The sequence below is a fragment of the Clinocottus analis genome, unplaced genomic scaffold (assembly GCF_023055335.1).
Source record: "Clinocottus analis isolate CAN_PGR_092001 unplaced genomic scaffold, fCliAna1.0.p SCAF_1, whole genome shotgun sequence".
In the NCBI taxonomy this organism is placed as follows: Eukaryota; Metazoa; Chordata; class Actinopteri; order Perciformes; family Cottidae; genus Clinocottus; species Clinocottus analis.
In genome coordinates, this window is record NW_027175820.1 from 14,363,259 (window position 1) to 14,378,926 (window position 15,668).

The 15,668-nt window shown below is 40.3% G+C and overlaps 1 protein-coding gene across 1 annotated transcript in view; it reads right to left on the bottom strand.

Moving 5' to 3' along the window:
• kiaa1549lb (KIAA1549-like b) overlaps positions 1-15,668 on the bottom strand; it is a 52,935-nt gene that overhangs the window by 6,296 nt on the left and 30,971 nt on the right. Inside the window, exons 5-16 of the mRNA XM_068583782.1 lie at positions 14,771-14,990; positions 14,315-14,448; positions 13,346-13,514; positions 10,768-10,827; positions 9,601-9,752; positions 8,920-9,091; positions 8,318-8,481; positions 7,491-7,526; positions 5,308-5,498; positions 2,338-2,468; positions 1,218-1,342; positions 484-713 (exon numbers count right to left, since the gene is read on the bottom strand). Coding sequence (XP_068439883.1) covers positions 484-713; positions 1,218-1,342; positions 2,338-2,468; positions 5,308-5,498; positions 7,491-7,526; positions 8,318-8,481; positions 8,920-9,091; positions 9,601-9,752; positions 10,768-10,827; positions 13,346-13,514; positions 14,315-14,448; positions 14,771-14,990 — 1,784 coding nt within the window. The remainder of the gene's footprint in view (positions 1-483; positions 714-1,217; positions 1,343-2,337; positions 2,469-5,307; positions 5,499-7,490; positions 7,527-8,317; positions 8,482-8,919; positions 9,092-9,600; positions 9,753-10,767; positions 10,828-13,345; positions 13,515-14,314; positions 14,449-14,770; positions 14,991-15,668) is intronic.

A 15,668-nucleotide genomic window follows, 5' to 3' on the forward strand; every position in this document is an offset into this window, starting at 1 on the left:
ACCCTCTCATCCATTCGCTACTGTGAGTCAAAACATATGCCAACATTCAAATCTTGCTTTCCGTTTTGATGGCAGCTATTGCCGCTACATGTTGATCTGAGACTAATAACCAACGACTATTTCCATTTGTATGTGCATCTGTGAAGCAGAAGCAGGGCAGAATCAGCATGTAGGACCAACACCATGCCAATCCTCTTATCTCCATTTTGGAAGCCCAGAACTTGGAGGAAATTAATCAGAAAGGCCTGATGGGTTGCTCACTGCCGATTAAGACAGGATAATGACAGCATTAGAGCAGACAGAGTTACATAATCTATAAGTGAATTAGGCACAGCAAGGGGGCAGCATGGATGGATAACTGGCCATGGTTTGAAATCCAACCCACCAATATGAACTGTCATGTCACTTGCATCTCAAATTGTATCCTCAGTCTTGTGTTTACCCTCAGCCAAACCCAGGTTCCACTTGCTTTTTCCCCCTCACCTCCTGTGAGACTTGACATAAGTGGAACCTCGCTCATCATCAGGCTCCAGTGGTCTGCCATGCTCACCGGCTGCCCTCTCATGGCCGTGCCGCTGTCTCTGCACCACAGCTCGACCACTGCTGCTGCCGTCTGTGGAGGGGAAATCATAATAGCCCTTCCTCTTAGCCTTCAGTCTCAGCTTGTTTCTGTAGTGCTCAATGTCTGACTTCTGCGTCAGAGCCAAGTTCACCTGCAGAGAGAAAAAGTGCAGGATGCAATGAAACACGAGGAGATCAGAACACTATCAGGCACATGGTTCTGGTTGCAGCATGGTATTATTCTGCTTTGTCTGAAAAAGGATGTACAAGATCAGAGGGTTCACGTTAAAAAAAAAGCTCTGGAAATGAAGCTGTTCACAGTAGAACTATAGTAGTATCACTGGCAGAACTATTGTTATTTTTCATATTTATTAGTGTTTATTGAAGCAATTGTTTACACTTGTGCATTGATCAAGTGAGCCAAATATAATATTTTTTTAAAATAAGGTAGCTGCAGGAGTATGCTCATAATTACAGTACCACTAGGAAATGCCCATTTTGAGACTTAAACACTATACTTTTTAAACACCTGATTGGATCCTTATGTGGTCATTAGAGGTCAGAGCTTCATCCGATGAAATCATACAATACCACGAGACATGTCATGTTCAAGAAGTCTGTGTAACTCTCGAGATGGATTTGTGCATGTCCATCACCTCTCCATTGACGATGGCTGAGTCCTGGCTGCGGTCAGAGGATGCAGGGTGTGTGTTGTGCGGCTGAGCCGCCACAGGCTTTATGGAGATGAGCTGCAGGGAGCCAGAGGAGGTGTCATATGGATCTGAAGAACAAAGAGGGAGTTCACTCACAAAGAGACTACAAATACCTCTAATCATTGCACTGTCATTCAAAAGGTGAACCGACTGTCACACTCCCTCTTTGTCTCTCTGTCTGCTCCCCACCCTGCTCCTACCCTCATCACCTTGTCTCTCTGTGGCTGACAATGTGGGGTTATGTCAAACATCCTTCATCTGTGTCAGCAAATTAAGTGGTGGACGGAGAAGATAGATCACAAAGATAGTTGGCTTCAAACGGTTTTGGCAACATATCTCTGTGATGGATGAAAGGAACAGACTTTGCACTTCCATTTCTTATCTGACATCAGACAAACTGGATTAAATTCTAGTTTCCCCTAAACTCAGTTGATGAATTATTCAAATCCATCCATTAAGAAAATCTTAATCTTGTAAGCTCGATCCAATTTACAAACAGGGTACATATATATATATATATATATATATATATATATATATATATATATATATATATATATATATATATATATATATATATATATTAAAAAACACATTAAAAACTCACACCCAACACATGTGGAACATTTAGTGACAGTGAACAAGAATGAAACAGTGAATAGTTGAACATCTGAAAGGCTTTTACGTAAACTGATTTTGCATCTTAGAAGTGCACAAGACGTTTAACTTCATATGGTCTTTCTGCTTTTTTGCGTTACTGAATGTGTGAGTGAGTGTCACAGCATCAACTAATCTGACACACTGTATCAGCAGAGTGTCTGTCTTATGCATATTCATCGGTACCATCTCTGCTTACTGCTGAGTGGCTACCTTTCTGGCTGTAAAAAAATAGCTGCAGTGCATTTCTCTTAGGGTACCTGTGTGCATGAGAAACAAAGACGGGAAAAGGCTTCACACAAAGAGAATGGGAGAAGATTTTATTTTTGGCATGAAACACCCGACCTCGCCTGCAAAGGAGCTGAAGAAAACGTTATTTGTATTTTCATCAGTGTGTGACTCTCACCGTCCCTCTTGCGCGTCTCCTCCTTTGTCAGTTTCTGCTGTGCTGTGACTTTCAGCACTGTCAAGCCCCTGCTGGAATACAGCTTCTCTGATTCGTTGCTGATGACGGAGCCGTCCTCACTCGGCAACTTGCTGCAAGTAACCATAGCAACAGAAAAAGGCGGTGAGCTCTCCGGAAGCTGGGCTCCCAGCCAGGTTATGTCATCCCTCCCTTGAACAACCTCACCTTTCCCCTCTCCCTCCCGTTTGTGTGTGTATGTTGTACATTTGCCTGCAAGTTTTCATTCATAATTTTGTATGTGTATACGTCTACATGCTGTACTCTTACGTATGTATGGTATGTTTTTAAAACCAGTGTGTGTTCATGTCTAATGTGAAGCAAGACTAGTTCCTGAATTAATTGGACAAACAATTGCTTTATCCAATTCTTGTTTCACTAGCTTCAAAAGCTGTACTGTAGTTGCAATTAGAGCTGATCAAGCAGCAGCTCAGAGGACCACGAGGATGACAGTGACATCAAAGCAGCGTGGTCTATCCCCTAATTGTCTGGTAAAAATGATAACAGCAAAGAGAGACAGCGGAACAGCGGCTGCTCTCCCTACACTCGGCGAGGCAGCGCTGCAGAGCGCGAGCTGCGTGCTCCAGTCAAAGACGTGTTATGTGTAATAATGAATTGAGGTGTACAGAATGCTACATTTACATTGGCTCTTTGAGAGCATTGTATGTTTGATCCAGTAGTGTAGTTCAGAGTCTCACAGATGTGTTACCTGTGTGTTGAACTGAAGGGATTTCCGAGGGGGAAGAAGCAAATTAGACATGCTTGTATACCGCATATCTGCATGCATGTGTTTAAATGTGTTTGCATCCCACTTGCATACAAGCATTCTCACCCTGAATTCATAAATCATCCTACCTAAATCTTTTTGAAGACGAATACAACTAACTCATGAAAATGTAACCTCACGCCTCCAGCCCGCAACTTAAGAAGCATTTTGGGACAGATGTAATTTCAACAGGTGAATAATGTCACACCTTTACTCTAATGTCAACAAGAACTGTGAGCATACACTTGATTAAATGATTCACGTGTCTGTCAATGGTCCTAGATTCAGAACTTGGAGAGGGCTACAGTAAAATGAAGTTGCACTTGCAGGAAATCTGCTTTTCCACGAGCTATTTGTTCCAGATTCCATCCTCTCATAATGAGATCTAAGGTTTTGAGATGGAGGCTACATGTGTGCAGCTAGTTTTATTCATGATGTTACTATATCGGTGTGCTTTCTGAAAAATCAGGAAAAAGAGACTACGCATGTCTGGTTGAAAACCGGAGAAACTAATGAATGATGACTTGAGACTCAATCTCATAACAAGAAGAGAACCTTTAGGACTAATGAATAACAAATTAAAAACTTTTGCTGCCACAGGGCTCTGCAAAATCATTACTGCAGGACTTCCAGTATATGGATTTCCTTTTATGTCACATACATTTAATTTGATTTCATTATCCAACATGACTTAAAAAAATTACGCCATTTTGTGTTTAAATCATTTGGCATGATTTAACATGGCAATTCATTCCTGAAACAGTGCTACTGACTGCCAGATAAGGAGAATGGTCCGTTTCACCTGCCCACACAGAGAATTCTGGTAATTACCGCCTATCACTCAGCATCAGGGTAGAATGAGGACAAACAATAGGGCTGGAGGGATCTTTGTGTTTTATCGTCCTGCCTCTCTCTATGCGACCCAGGAGCTTTCTGACAGAGCAGTGGTGCAATTGTTGAGATAACACACACACACATATACTATAAGCATGTACTACTATTTAGCTCGAAGGATACACTTTGAAATAGGTTTGAATCAATTGAGATAATTCAGCCGATCTGAAGAAGCTTGTTAAGGTGTTAAGACAAATACAGCTCAGACTAATAAAAACTGAGCATGGAAATCTTAGATGAGCCTGGTAAGCTGAGGTTGAGATATTCTAATAGCTGAGGATAAATCCTTTTGATTTTGGGAAAAACATGGCTTTACCTCTGTGCCACCCTCACGTTAAAGGATTTAAGTTTTTTAAAAATATTTTATTCATGAATGCATTCAAATCTCAAGCATTCCAGAAAATAATGTTAAGAAAGGGAACGATGATGCCAGGTTAGAAAATTAATATTGGGATTAACAATATTCAAATGTCGCCACTTAATGCTCTTTATCATTATGAATATTAGCAACGCTGATAGTTGTCTTTGGATTGGATTTGTCCAAAAATATTTTTTGTCCTAATTATGCACAATACCTGTGGTAATAATATAGCATACATATTTTTCTTACACAAAAATGGATATACACACACATATTCAAACTGTCTTCTTGTGTTTTAATGTTTTTTGTGTCCTTGATAGCATTATCCGTAATCCTGTTTAGGGTCGCGGGGGGCTGGAGCCTATCCCGGCTAACATTGGGCGGAGGCAGGGTACACCCTGTAAAGGTCGCCGACTATCAGGGGGCTGATATACAGAGGCTCATGCACGCATCCAATTGACCTGTCTTTGGAAAGACAATCCTCACTGACACAGGATGAACATGCAAAATTCAGCCCGGGAAGCGAACCCAGGTCCCTCTTGATGAGAGGCGACAGTGCTAGCCACCACACCACCGTGCACCACCTAAACTGTATCCATGAACAGTGTTTAATCTTACCACCAAAATCAAATGAATCACAGCCTCTGTTTGACTGAATGGTATTATGCTATTGCTTCACCTATAGTACATCCGGATACTTATATTTAATCTTCATTCTGAGACCAACATCATTGAAATAATGTCAAGATAAGTGTTTACTTGTAATACCCATATTGTATTTTTGATATCCATTTAAATCTGTTGTACCTGAAAATAGGACATTTTTTAAAGTTTTGGTGACACAAATTACAACATTACATGAAAAAGTCAGTATGTGAAAATGCAATGATACCTCTTGTGTTTGTCAGAGTTGAGGCTTTTCTTATTGGCAGTTCCATCTTGCTGCAAGGCCTTTTCTAGTGAAAGTGGTGTGTCCCGAATTTGTAGAGACATTACTAAGGTATCCTGACTGGCGGGCAGGGTCTCCTCATCTCCTCCCTGTTGGCCCAAATGCTGCTTGGCATAGTCAAAACCCTGGACCGGCTGATGAACAAGTGTTAAAAATAGAGAAAGACAAAGGAGACAGTTGTATGAAAGATTTGTTTCTATTCACATACCAGCAGTGCAATAAAGTTGAGAGGAGAAACAAAGACATATACATTTGCCGACCAGAAGTGTCACACAGACACACATCTCAAAATAGATTACTGCTCTACTGTGCCTTTAAATAGATATGCACAGATTCAACGGCGGCTGTTTTTCATCCAAATTCTTGTCAAATAAATTAATCGCACTGGACGGTGACAAGACAAGATCTACCGACTGTCACAAAAGCATTGTGGTGAAGGTAAACATTTGAGGATAAGAGGGAGGAGGAAGAAGATAGAAGACGATTAATAGTGTTCTACCAAACAAGGTTTTATAGGGGGTTTACCGAAAGGGCCAAAAGAGTTAAAACCCCCCAAACAGTTCTGTACTTGTAAGAAGCTTTTCTAGTCTTCCGACCACTCAAAGCACTTTTACACTACATGACCCCATTCATACACTGATGGCAGTGGCTAAAGTGCCACCATCAGGAGTAGCTAACATTCACACACCGTAGGAACAGCTACAGGATCAATTTGGGGTTAAGTGTCTTGCCCAAGGACACATCGACATGGGCAAACAGAGCCGGGGATCAAACCGCTGATCCTACGAATAAAGGACAACCCTGCTCACCACTGAGCCACAGTCGTAAAAAATACAGACACAATAACATATTTAAGACCACTCTCATGAATTGTTAGACATGCATCATGGCGCAAATTCTATATGTTAAACTCCCCCGACTGAAGAACATGCATCCTCTCGCTTCCTATAGCACACACATATAGAGAGAAGATTTTCTTTGAATCCAGAATCTCACTAAGTGAAAGTGCTATTCTGGCTGGTCTGAAAAGTGGAAACTCTAACAAGGTTGTGTGATGAAAGTGTTAGGTTTACAGACAGGGAATGCAAGAGCCTCGTTTGAATTTTTAGTCACTTTGAGCATTTTAAGAATTCTTTCTTCGCTTTTACATTACTTATTAAAAGAATTGGGTAGATATTCACATAGAATGTGAAGGTTTGTCAGAAGCAAGCAACCCAATCATATTTTATATCTGATTAAATCAAGCATTAAAATTAAATTAAAACTGTAGATGTTGTGTAGTAATAACTGCTCAGAAAGTATTACAAAATGCCATACACAGCTTAATATTAAATTACTTTCTCTTAAATTAAATTCCATAAATAAAGGATGTGCTGAGTGTTATACTTTCCTTTATTTGTATATATACAATATAAATATATATTGTGTGTAGCATGTAGGTCTAATTGTAAGTATAAATTCTAACCCTTACATCCATGAACCTCCACACTAACAGATGCCCATACACATATACAACCATCTACATACACACCCGCACTGCATACCTGCATGCTCCCACGTGTACACATTTCCACATGCACACTCCACCCAGGAGGGCTCAACCAGGAGGGAGGGGAGGGCTGAACCGCCCAACCAAGTACAGTTAAATGCAGTTAAATGATGCCGTGAATACACAAACTACACTTATCTATATTGATGTATAACAGTGCAGACAATAGGTAGAAGAAAGAAAAAAACAGACATGAAGGTAGAGAGAACTTTGATTGTGCGGAAATCCTTAACGCAAATCCTTGATGTATTTAATCTTCAATCTACACATAACTGACAAGTAGCGATACACACACTAAAAACCAGCTCCGATATAACCATTCTCTGTAAACCTTAGTCGTCTGCTATCTTGAGAAGACTATCAGAAGAAGAAGACGCTACACTAGCTCTTCATCTAAGAAAATCTCAGCTTGAAAAGTGTGTTACTCCTTAGTTTTTGTCAGCACAGCAGGATTTAATAAAATGTATCCTTGGTGATGTCTGCCCAGAATCCCGTTCAAATCCCACTGTTGGCACAGTTAAGCCCTGAAGATGAAAACACAGAGCGGTAATGAGAGGAAATAAAGAAAGGGGGATACCTGGTGATAATAGCCCACATCTCTCCGATATGCCATCTGAAAACAAAGAAAATGTTTGTGTGCATTTCAGAATTCACAGACAAAACTGAATACAATACAACCCAAAAAATCTGTACACAAAGGTTATTTGCATATTCATCATTGCAGATCTTCCTCGCTCACTATGTTGTCCTTCACCCTTTATGTAAGGTCTGTGCAATACATATTTAGCTTAAGTTTATAGGTGATAAGACCTGCTTATGAACAACATATGTGGTAATATATACATTTAAATAATAGTCTTATAAACATGTTTATTGTTGGGTTATAAGAGATTTATAAGCACTTATTACTTTACTATATAAATACGTGTTAATGGTTCAGAGACGTTTAGGACATGTTTTTGTATTATCGTATCAACCTTTACAACATTTAGTGAGTTTTCAAGATGGTAAAGGTCCAAAAAGCACAGCCAACGGGGTCGCAGCTTCATAGCCAATATGTATAGTATATGTGTTTGTCACATAATAATGTTAATAAGAGGCTTATACTGACTCATGAGGGCCTTACTGATCAATAAACACTTGTTATGAGGACCTGACTAAAGTACCTTTTAATTATAAAAGAACTCGTGAAATAAGCCAAATATAATTTACCGGAGCTCCAGGTGAACTATCCAAATCCCAAAATATTCAATTTTAATTTTGGACACTGATTTAAAACCAAGAAAAGCTATAATAATTAAGCTTGAAAAAGTATTGAAACAATGACTTGATCATCAACTACAACCCACTTCGACACAGACAGACGTATCCATACCCAGTATACATACAAAGAAAGGTGGATACCTTAGCTCTGGGATTTAGGTTTCCGATGGCATCAGCTTTAAAGTCATTTTTATTCTTCCTGCACAGCACAGCTGTGATGATGATGATAATGAGTGTTACAACGGCGATGGGGGCCAACACTGCAGCGATTATCCAAAGGTTATTAGGAGGGTTCTTGACCACAGCTGAAAACAGAAATACTTTATCACCATCATCGCTTCATTACATATCCAGTGGACTCTAAACACCACATGATAACAGTTAATCCATTTGGAAGTATAATACACAGCACACCTGTCCTGCTCAAACATGCAGAAACATCCGTCACACACATGCTAAGTGACACTGCGACCAGCTCAACCTGATATACAGCGGGCCTTCAGCTATTGTAGGCAACAATCTCTTCTGACCAGCTCCGTCTCCCCCTCTGCTCCTTTCCCCCTTTCTCTCTTCTTTCTAACACGGTCCTGCCTGGAGCATTTCAAAGAGATTAGAGAGCAGAGAGCTTTCTCAACCTTTTCTTCTTCTCCCCTCAGCCCAGTCATGTGTTTTGGTTTGCATGTCTGTCCGTCATTGTTGTCTATTTGCCTCTTTGTCAAACGCTGGAAAGATTCTGTGCTTACGTTCTGCTTGCAGCTGGACAAAGTAGCCAAGGGTGAGCGCCACAGTCTGAGAATCCACTGTGTTCAGGACCTTGGCAGCTGACGCGCCCGATAGAGGAACGCCATTGTGCTGGACGTAGTAGGTCATCTCGGCTGGATTCTTTAACACTGACAACTTACGGATACTCACCATCTGATTAGATAAGAAGCAAATATCAGCTGTTATTGAATGACTGGTTTCATTGTTGTGAAGAGACTTACATTTCAGAAAACAAAAGCAAAAACCATGCATTTAGGAGTGGAGTCTCTTGAGAGGAAAAGCTACATGGGCGGAAGAGAGTACTTGTTTAGTAAAACATTCACCCTCTGGCTTGTTTTGATGAGCAATTAGCAGATGATGAGCTGAGAAGCTCCCTAATTAACAAAGGCTGACCAAAAGTAATCATGCAAGTGTGTGCAGATTAGGGCACATCAAAGTGTACATCTCATGAAATATTTATACTGTAAAACATAAGCCAACAAAACTATTGGATTATTGCGTTCATTAGACTTCTGACGAACAAGCCAGGGCACTCGGGCAAAACATGAGAATAAGAATGATTTACTGTTTTCACTCATTAACCTTTAGCATCGCAGACTATTTGGTCTTCCAGAGAACGTTAGACTTGGCATTCCTCATGGGCTGCCGTGCCAGTTTCTTACCTGAACAGTGTAACTGCCTACAGCCGTGGCTCGTCTGAAGCGAGTGCCCTGCTGACCTGCCAACACAAATAGCTCTGCCAGCCGCTGCTCCATTAGACTGGCAAAGCTTTGGTACTGTCCCTCCAGGCTGGCGTTATCCACATCCTGGATCACTGCAAATGTATATAAAAAAAGAGGATGGCCATATGGTTGACAAAACAGAAAATACATCATTGGGGAGGAAAGAGAGTCACACAATGAAAGAAAAGCTGGCAAAAAAGAGGCAAAATTAGAATTGTGCGTGTGTGTGTGTGTGTGTGTGTGTGAGACGAAAACACATATGAGCATCCGCCGTTATCATATTCTAGTAAATGTCCCAATTCAAAGTAAAAAGAATAGCTACTGTGGACAATAACAATGTCATTCTACTGAGCAGTAGCACTACAGCCGGCTGTCAGAGCCTTATAGGAAGCTCATGTTGTTCTGTGTCTGATGGCAAGTTGTTATACGCCAGAACAACTTGATGAACAAACGGAAAATCCGGCCTGTGCTTCTTGAAAGCTTGTTTTGGAGTCTTCCTGTTCCCTATTAGTCAAACATCCCTTAATCTGGTTGGTGCTATCAACAGTTGAAAAGCTATAATCCGGGTTGAACATCTTGTTCAGTGTGAGTAAATCCCATTATATAGAGGATGACCTTAAACTGACGTGGCCTCTCATGGCAGTAAGTGCAGGGTTAAGAGCCACACTGCCTGAGCTGAAAAGCCCTCCATTATACAGTAAAGAAGTGCATACGCCCTTGAAAACTGTGAAATGTATTAATGTTGAAATATATGGAAATACTAAACAATAAACAATCCATAAGTCAGGAGCATCTAATTGCTCCAGTGAAAGAAGACAGTTTAGATCATAATCATAAGAGGATGTGTTTAACTTTCCATAAATAAGGCCTGTATGAAGTTAACAATTGTAAAAGTGCATTTCCTTTACATACAGTATTAAGTTCCAATGAAGTAGTAAAGAAAGAAGCAAAATAATATGTACTTTTGAGATTCATATTAAATTCACAGCAGCAATTCACATCAGCATTGCAATGTGTGCATCATACAGCATAACACACATAAGTTCCCCCAAAAGAAGTTGTGGGTATTATGCAGTAAAATAAAAAAACAAACAGTGATTCACCTACCTGTGATAACCCAGAAGTCTCTCGTAGCGATGGAGGTGTTCAGATTGTGATACTCCAGTGCTGTGAGGACATAAAACATAATCATTTTTGCCGATTATTAATCTCTGTGACTTAAAACTTGACTTCCAATCTTCACAAAACTTGTATTTCCTTGAAGTATATTGTATGAAGCCTTTTTTATTCGATATGTAAATGCAATTGTTTCATGTTTATTGTAACGAGAGAATATCCTGAAAATTGAACAAAAGACATAAAGTGAAACTGCAAACTAAAAGCACAGTTTATTTCAAATCCAGGATTCTCTTCTCACACTTCAGTTTTGCTTACATATGTCTGTTCCAATTTTAAGAAGCATGTCAACAAAGAGCTGTCGCCTTTCCATCAGTCAGCGCAACAATAACTGTATTTCCACTGCTGCAATTGTTGTCAATGCCACGTCTGTGATTTGACAAATCCGTGCTTATAAACCTGGGCTAAACGTATAAAAGCTTCTGAAACTTCTCGTGGAGAAGGGTAACAGTTTTGTGTGGTTGAAATCTTAATTTAAATCCTCATTACCACTAAATGTCAGACAAATACAAAAGCAAGGAGAGATTTCAGCTGTGTGAACTCTGGTTGTCTCTGGTTTTTTTTACGTCTATTTCCTGCTCGATTAAGCTCTTGTGCTGGAGGCAGGTGCAGTGTTTGGGGGAAGGCGGCGTCACTGGCCTGTGAAAGCAGGCTTACTACAGAAATGTACACTCAGGCATGACAGGACAGCAGGGTGGAAGGAACAGTAAGGACTTTAACATTGCTTATGGAAAGGGCTGCAGGGGCTGTCAGCAACATCAGTCCAACATTGTCTCTCCATAAGTGGAATATTAGTCGGCGAGGAGGTTTCACATGAGCCTGTGCTGTTGTGTAATGACAACCTAGGAGATACATTTGTCCAGCATTTATAAGTCATTCCAAAAAGGGGAACAATTCCAAGACAGAAAGCTATTATTATTATCAGTGGTTAATAAGAAACATTTTGCAAACAGCTCCACTCATATGCCACCTGAGATAAATTGCTGAAGAGCAGAGGGCGAGTAAAACAGCTGATTGCAGCCGTCCAACCTACACAAGCGCTACAGAAACAATGCAGCAGTCTGTGCTGCAAACAGACACCGCAGTCATGTGAGGTCCCCGGCCTTTTCTGTCAGCGCAAAAGCCCAAGGTGGTATGAGAATCCCCTCTATTATTTTTTGCGGCGGTAATTGCTTTTGAAGTGCGGCGGCAGCCGCTGCCAGCATATGCTCACACCTCCTGCGAATAGTGTAATACCACAAATGGCGAGCCCGCTAAACAAACAGAGCAAAATGACTCTCACACACTCTCATTCTTTTACTCTGCTGTCTTCCTGGATTTTTATCTGAGGCAATTTATGCTCTCTTGGAATCCCTTCTTGGTGTTTAGTTGGCTCCCTCACTTTCTCTGTTCCTTAACTGAATCATCTTGCCCATTGGTAACTTCACTTTCTAACTAAATGCAATCACAAAACAAGGAGTTGTAATTTAATGCTCGCTAGCAGATTTATTCTATTCATCTTAAATGAACAGTGTGTAACCCAGGATGGGAGCTAAGCTAACCCTGGAATCTTAGGCTATCTACAACTCAGTCTACTTTTGGCTGATTTTGGTCACAGGAGAAATAAGATTAGTTTAAAAGCCTTTATCAGCAGTCGGTGCCTGGTTTTTTTGCTGAACCTATATTTTTTAATTAACTGGAAACAAGTCCAAACAAGACATTGAATCTCTTCTCCAGAGATCAATGAAGTTCCATAAAGTGTAGTGCATCTGCTACATCTCTCTGTTGAGCAGTTTACATTCAAAACAAGCTACAGATTGGGACTCTACTAAGATGCTGTTTAGACTCCCGCTGATTCCCTGTCACTCTTCATTTGTTTTTTTCCGAGCACAACTCACAAAGATGGAGCGCTTGGCTGAGTATGCCCTCAAAAGAAGGCAAAGATGAAAGCCATAGGCTTAGTTGTGCCTTTGCATCTAACGATCTTCAAGTGACTCAATCATTAAAAAACAACAGTGATCGTAAAAGCAGAAGAACAGTCACAAACAACAAATTACTGAGGAACTGGATGTCAGTCAGGCTTAGTGATTGAATTCCTGAGTTCTACATTGTCTAATAGACTTTGTAAGATAGACCGGTCCATGTGAATACAAAACAATGATCAGAAAACAACTACTTTCACTACATTAAATCAACTGCCGCTTCTAAGGTTGGATTCAGTCTTGATTTCTACTCGTCTAGTCACTCAATATAGAGTATCAGTTCCTTTGCCCAAAGGTCTAAAACAAAAGATCAACATGCTTTGTGAGACACAGCCTGAAAAGTTTAAATATAACCTATTCTAGGTTTCAACAGAAAGAAAAAACAAGTAAAAGCACAGCACTTGTTTTTTTGTTGTAGAATCTAATTTATTTTTGGAGAACAAATCAATCCCAAGAGAACATGAGAACTACATCTGGTGTCTCTTCTTGTATGGTTGTTACTTACTCTTGACTGACAGATGTATTTTTTAGTACAAATTGTAACTTACGCTCAGCAATCATAAGTGGTGGATAGAAGAGGAAGTAGCCCACCAGCTCAGCTGACAGCTGACCAAGGAGGTTTGAGGCAGCGGTGCCATTAAGATAGACAGTCCCATTTCTCACAGTGTAGACCAATGACACAGCAGGAGAACCTGCTGCCTGGGACACACTCAGCATCTGGGAGGGGTAAAAAACAGGAAGAGTACAGGCTCAGAGTCAGAGAACAAGACAGAAATACACAAGTATGAACACATACAATGCTTGGGATTGCATTAATGTATATGTATAAAAGATTAGCACAAATCTTGTACAACAGAATGAATTAGTAGTTGTTGTCTTGGCTCAACAAACAGGAAAATCATCAAGAAACACAACGGCTGAAAAATTGGCAAGACATTAAAGAGTGCTAAAATATTGGAGTGTTATTTTTTTCAACCATGCATAATCGTCAAATTAGCATTAATATAGGGTGCACTTTAATATTGCAGCTCATTTAAATTAATACAAACAATGCCTCCTTAAACATAAGAAATTTGCATTTCAGAAACTGCTTTTGTTTAGGAAGCAAAGCCTGAAGTGGCCAATTTTGTATAAAATACATACAGTTTGCATCTGTTTGTTTCTGTCAAATCACCAAAACCTCGTGATAATAGTGATGCGTAATCGGGGGGAAAACTGTTGAACTTGCATTTTTTAATAGGCTCCAAACAATATTGAGCAAATTCAAGTATTCACCATCTAGCTTAACTTCTAGTTGGGTTGCTGGATGGTTCTGTATACATACACACGCTGTGGTCCAGAAAAAGGTCACATCTTTATCAAAGTCAGACTCGGATTGTTTTAATCCATTGAGGTAAATTGAACACCATAACACTACACAGGTTTCAACACTAGCAGTGTCTTACAAATCACAGCATTACCACTATAACAGGAAGCAAACATATATAAAGTGCTACACGACTAATACACTACAGTACCTGAACAGAGAGCCTGTTGTTGGTGTTGAGCACTTTGGCCTGAGCTTCAGAAAACACCCTCTCCAGCCTCTGTTCCATCATTTGAGAGAACCGGCAGGACCGAGGATCATCGCCCGCTCCCACAAACTGTAGCACTAGAACATAAAAACTAAATGAGCTCATAAAACTGTACACTGGCAAAACTATTAATTTAAATGTTTTAAGAATTGTGTTTTTCGCTGCCTTTGGCAGTGTATATATTGGGAAAACTTGGATTATGAGATACACTATTTTAGTTCTCATTTACACTCTCTGTGTAATTTCCTCCTCTGATGAGGTATCACAAGATTTATTTCATTGTATTACTTCTTAAACCTAGTTTTCACTGAGCTTGTCCCAGTGCACAAACACAGCACGGACCAATAACAGCAAGTCTCAAGCTGATCTCATACTTATTTTTTTTTCTTTCATCCTGACCTGTTTTCAGCTGGAACCCAGTGGCTGGGCTAGACCTCCATAATGCGACTGGGAGGGGCAGGGCTGTTACCATGGGGAGGTACTGTCGCAGGTCTGAAATCAGCTTATCACGGCCATAAGAGTCCAAGCCTTGCAGCACTACAGAGGGGGGGTAAACCATGTCCCCTCCAGTCACGTGATAAGCCACTGTCATGTTGGGAGAACCAAATACTGTCTCCACCTGAGAGGGTAAAGTAGAGAAGAGAATTAGAACCATATTGGTAGTTTGTACGAAGTTAGCAGCCTTTTCAGCCCCAAAGTGATCCGCACGGGTCATGAGCTTTGAGAATTTAGCAGGTCTGTGTTCAAGTAGTGATATGAACCCCAAATGAGTTTAATACTTGTGTTATTTTATGTCATTTTTTTCAGAATTGTTTTGTGAAAAGATTTTTAAAAAAAAAAGATTTTTACTAAATTTGAAACATTACTATACAGACTCGCAGAATAACATAAATGTGTTTATTATTGAAATCCGAGAAACTAATCAACGTTGTGGTTCCAGAGATCTTGTAGGAAACGTCACTTGACCTTTTTTTTTTATCATTTCCTTGTCTGATCATGGGTGCAGCAGGTTTTGGGGGGCATAGGGCTCAAAAGGTTAACTGCACAATGCGTATACCTGAGTGGGCAATATTAAAGAGAAACTCAGCACCGGTTTCACTGCCCCTATTACTGCAGCCAAGGGGAAACCTGAGCGCACCATCTTTTCCCCACTCCCAAGAATGACCTGTACTACTGCCATCCAGTCCACACTATTGATTTATTCACAAATGATGGTAGAACAAGTGTCACAGGTGAGTCGGCCCAAGACAATAAACGTACCAAAATAAAACAAAGGAGGAAACTGGCAGCTTGCTTA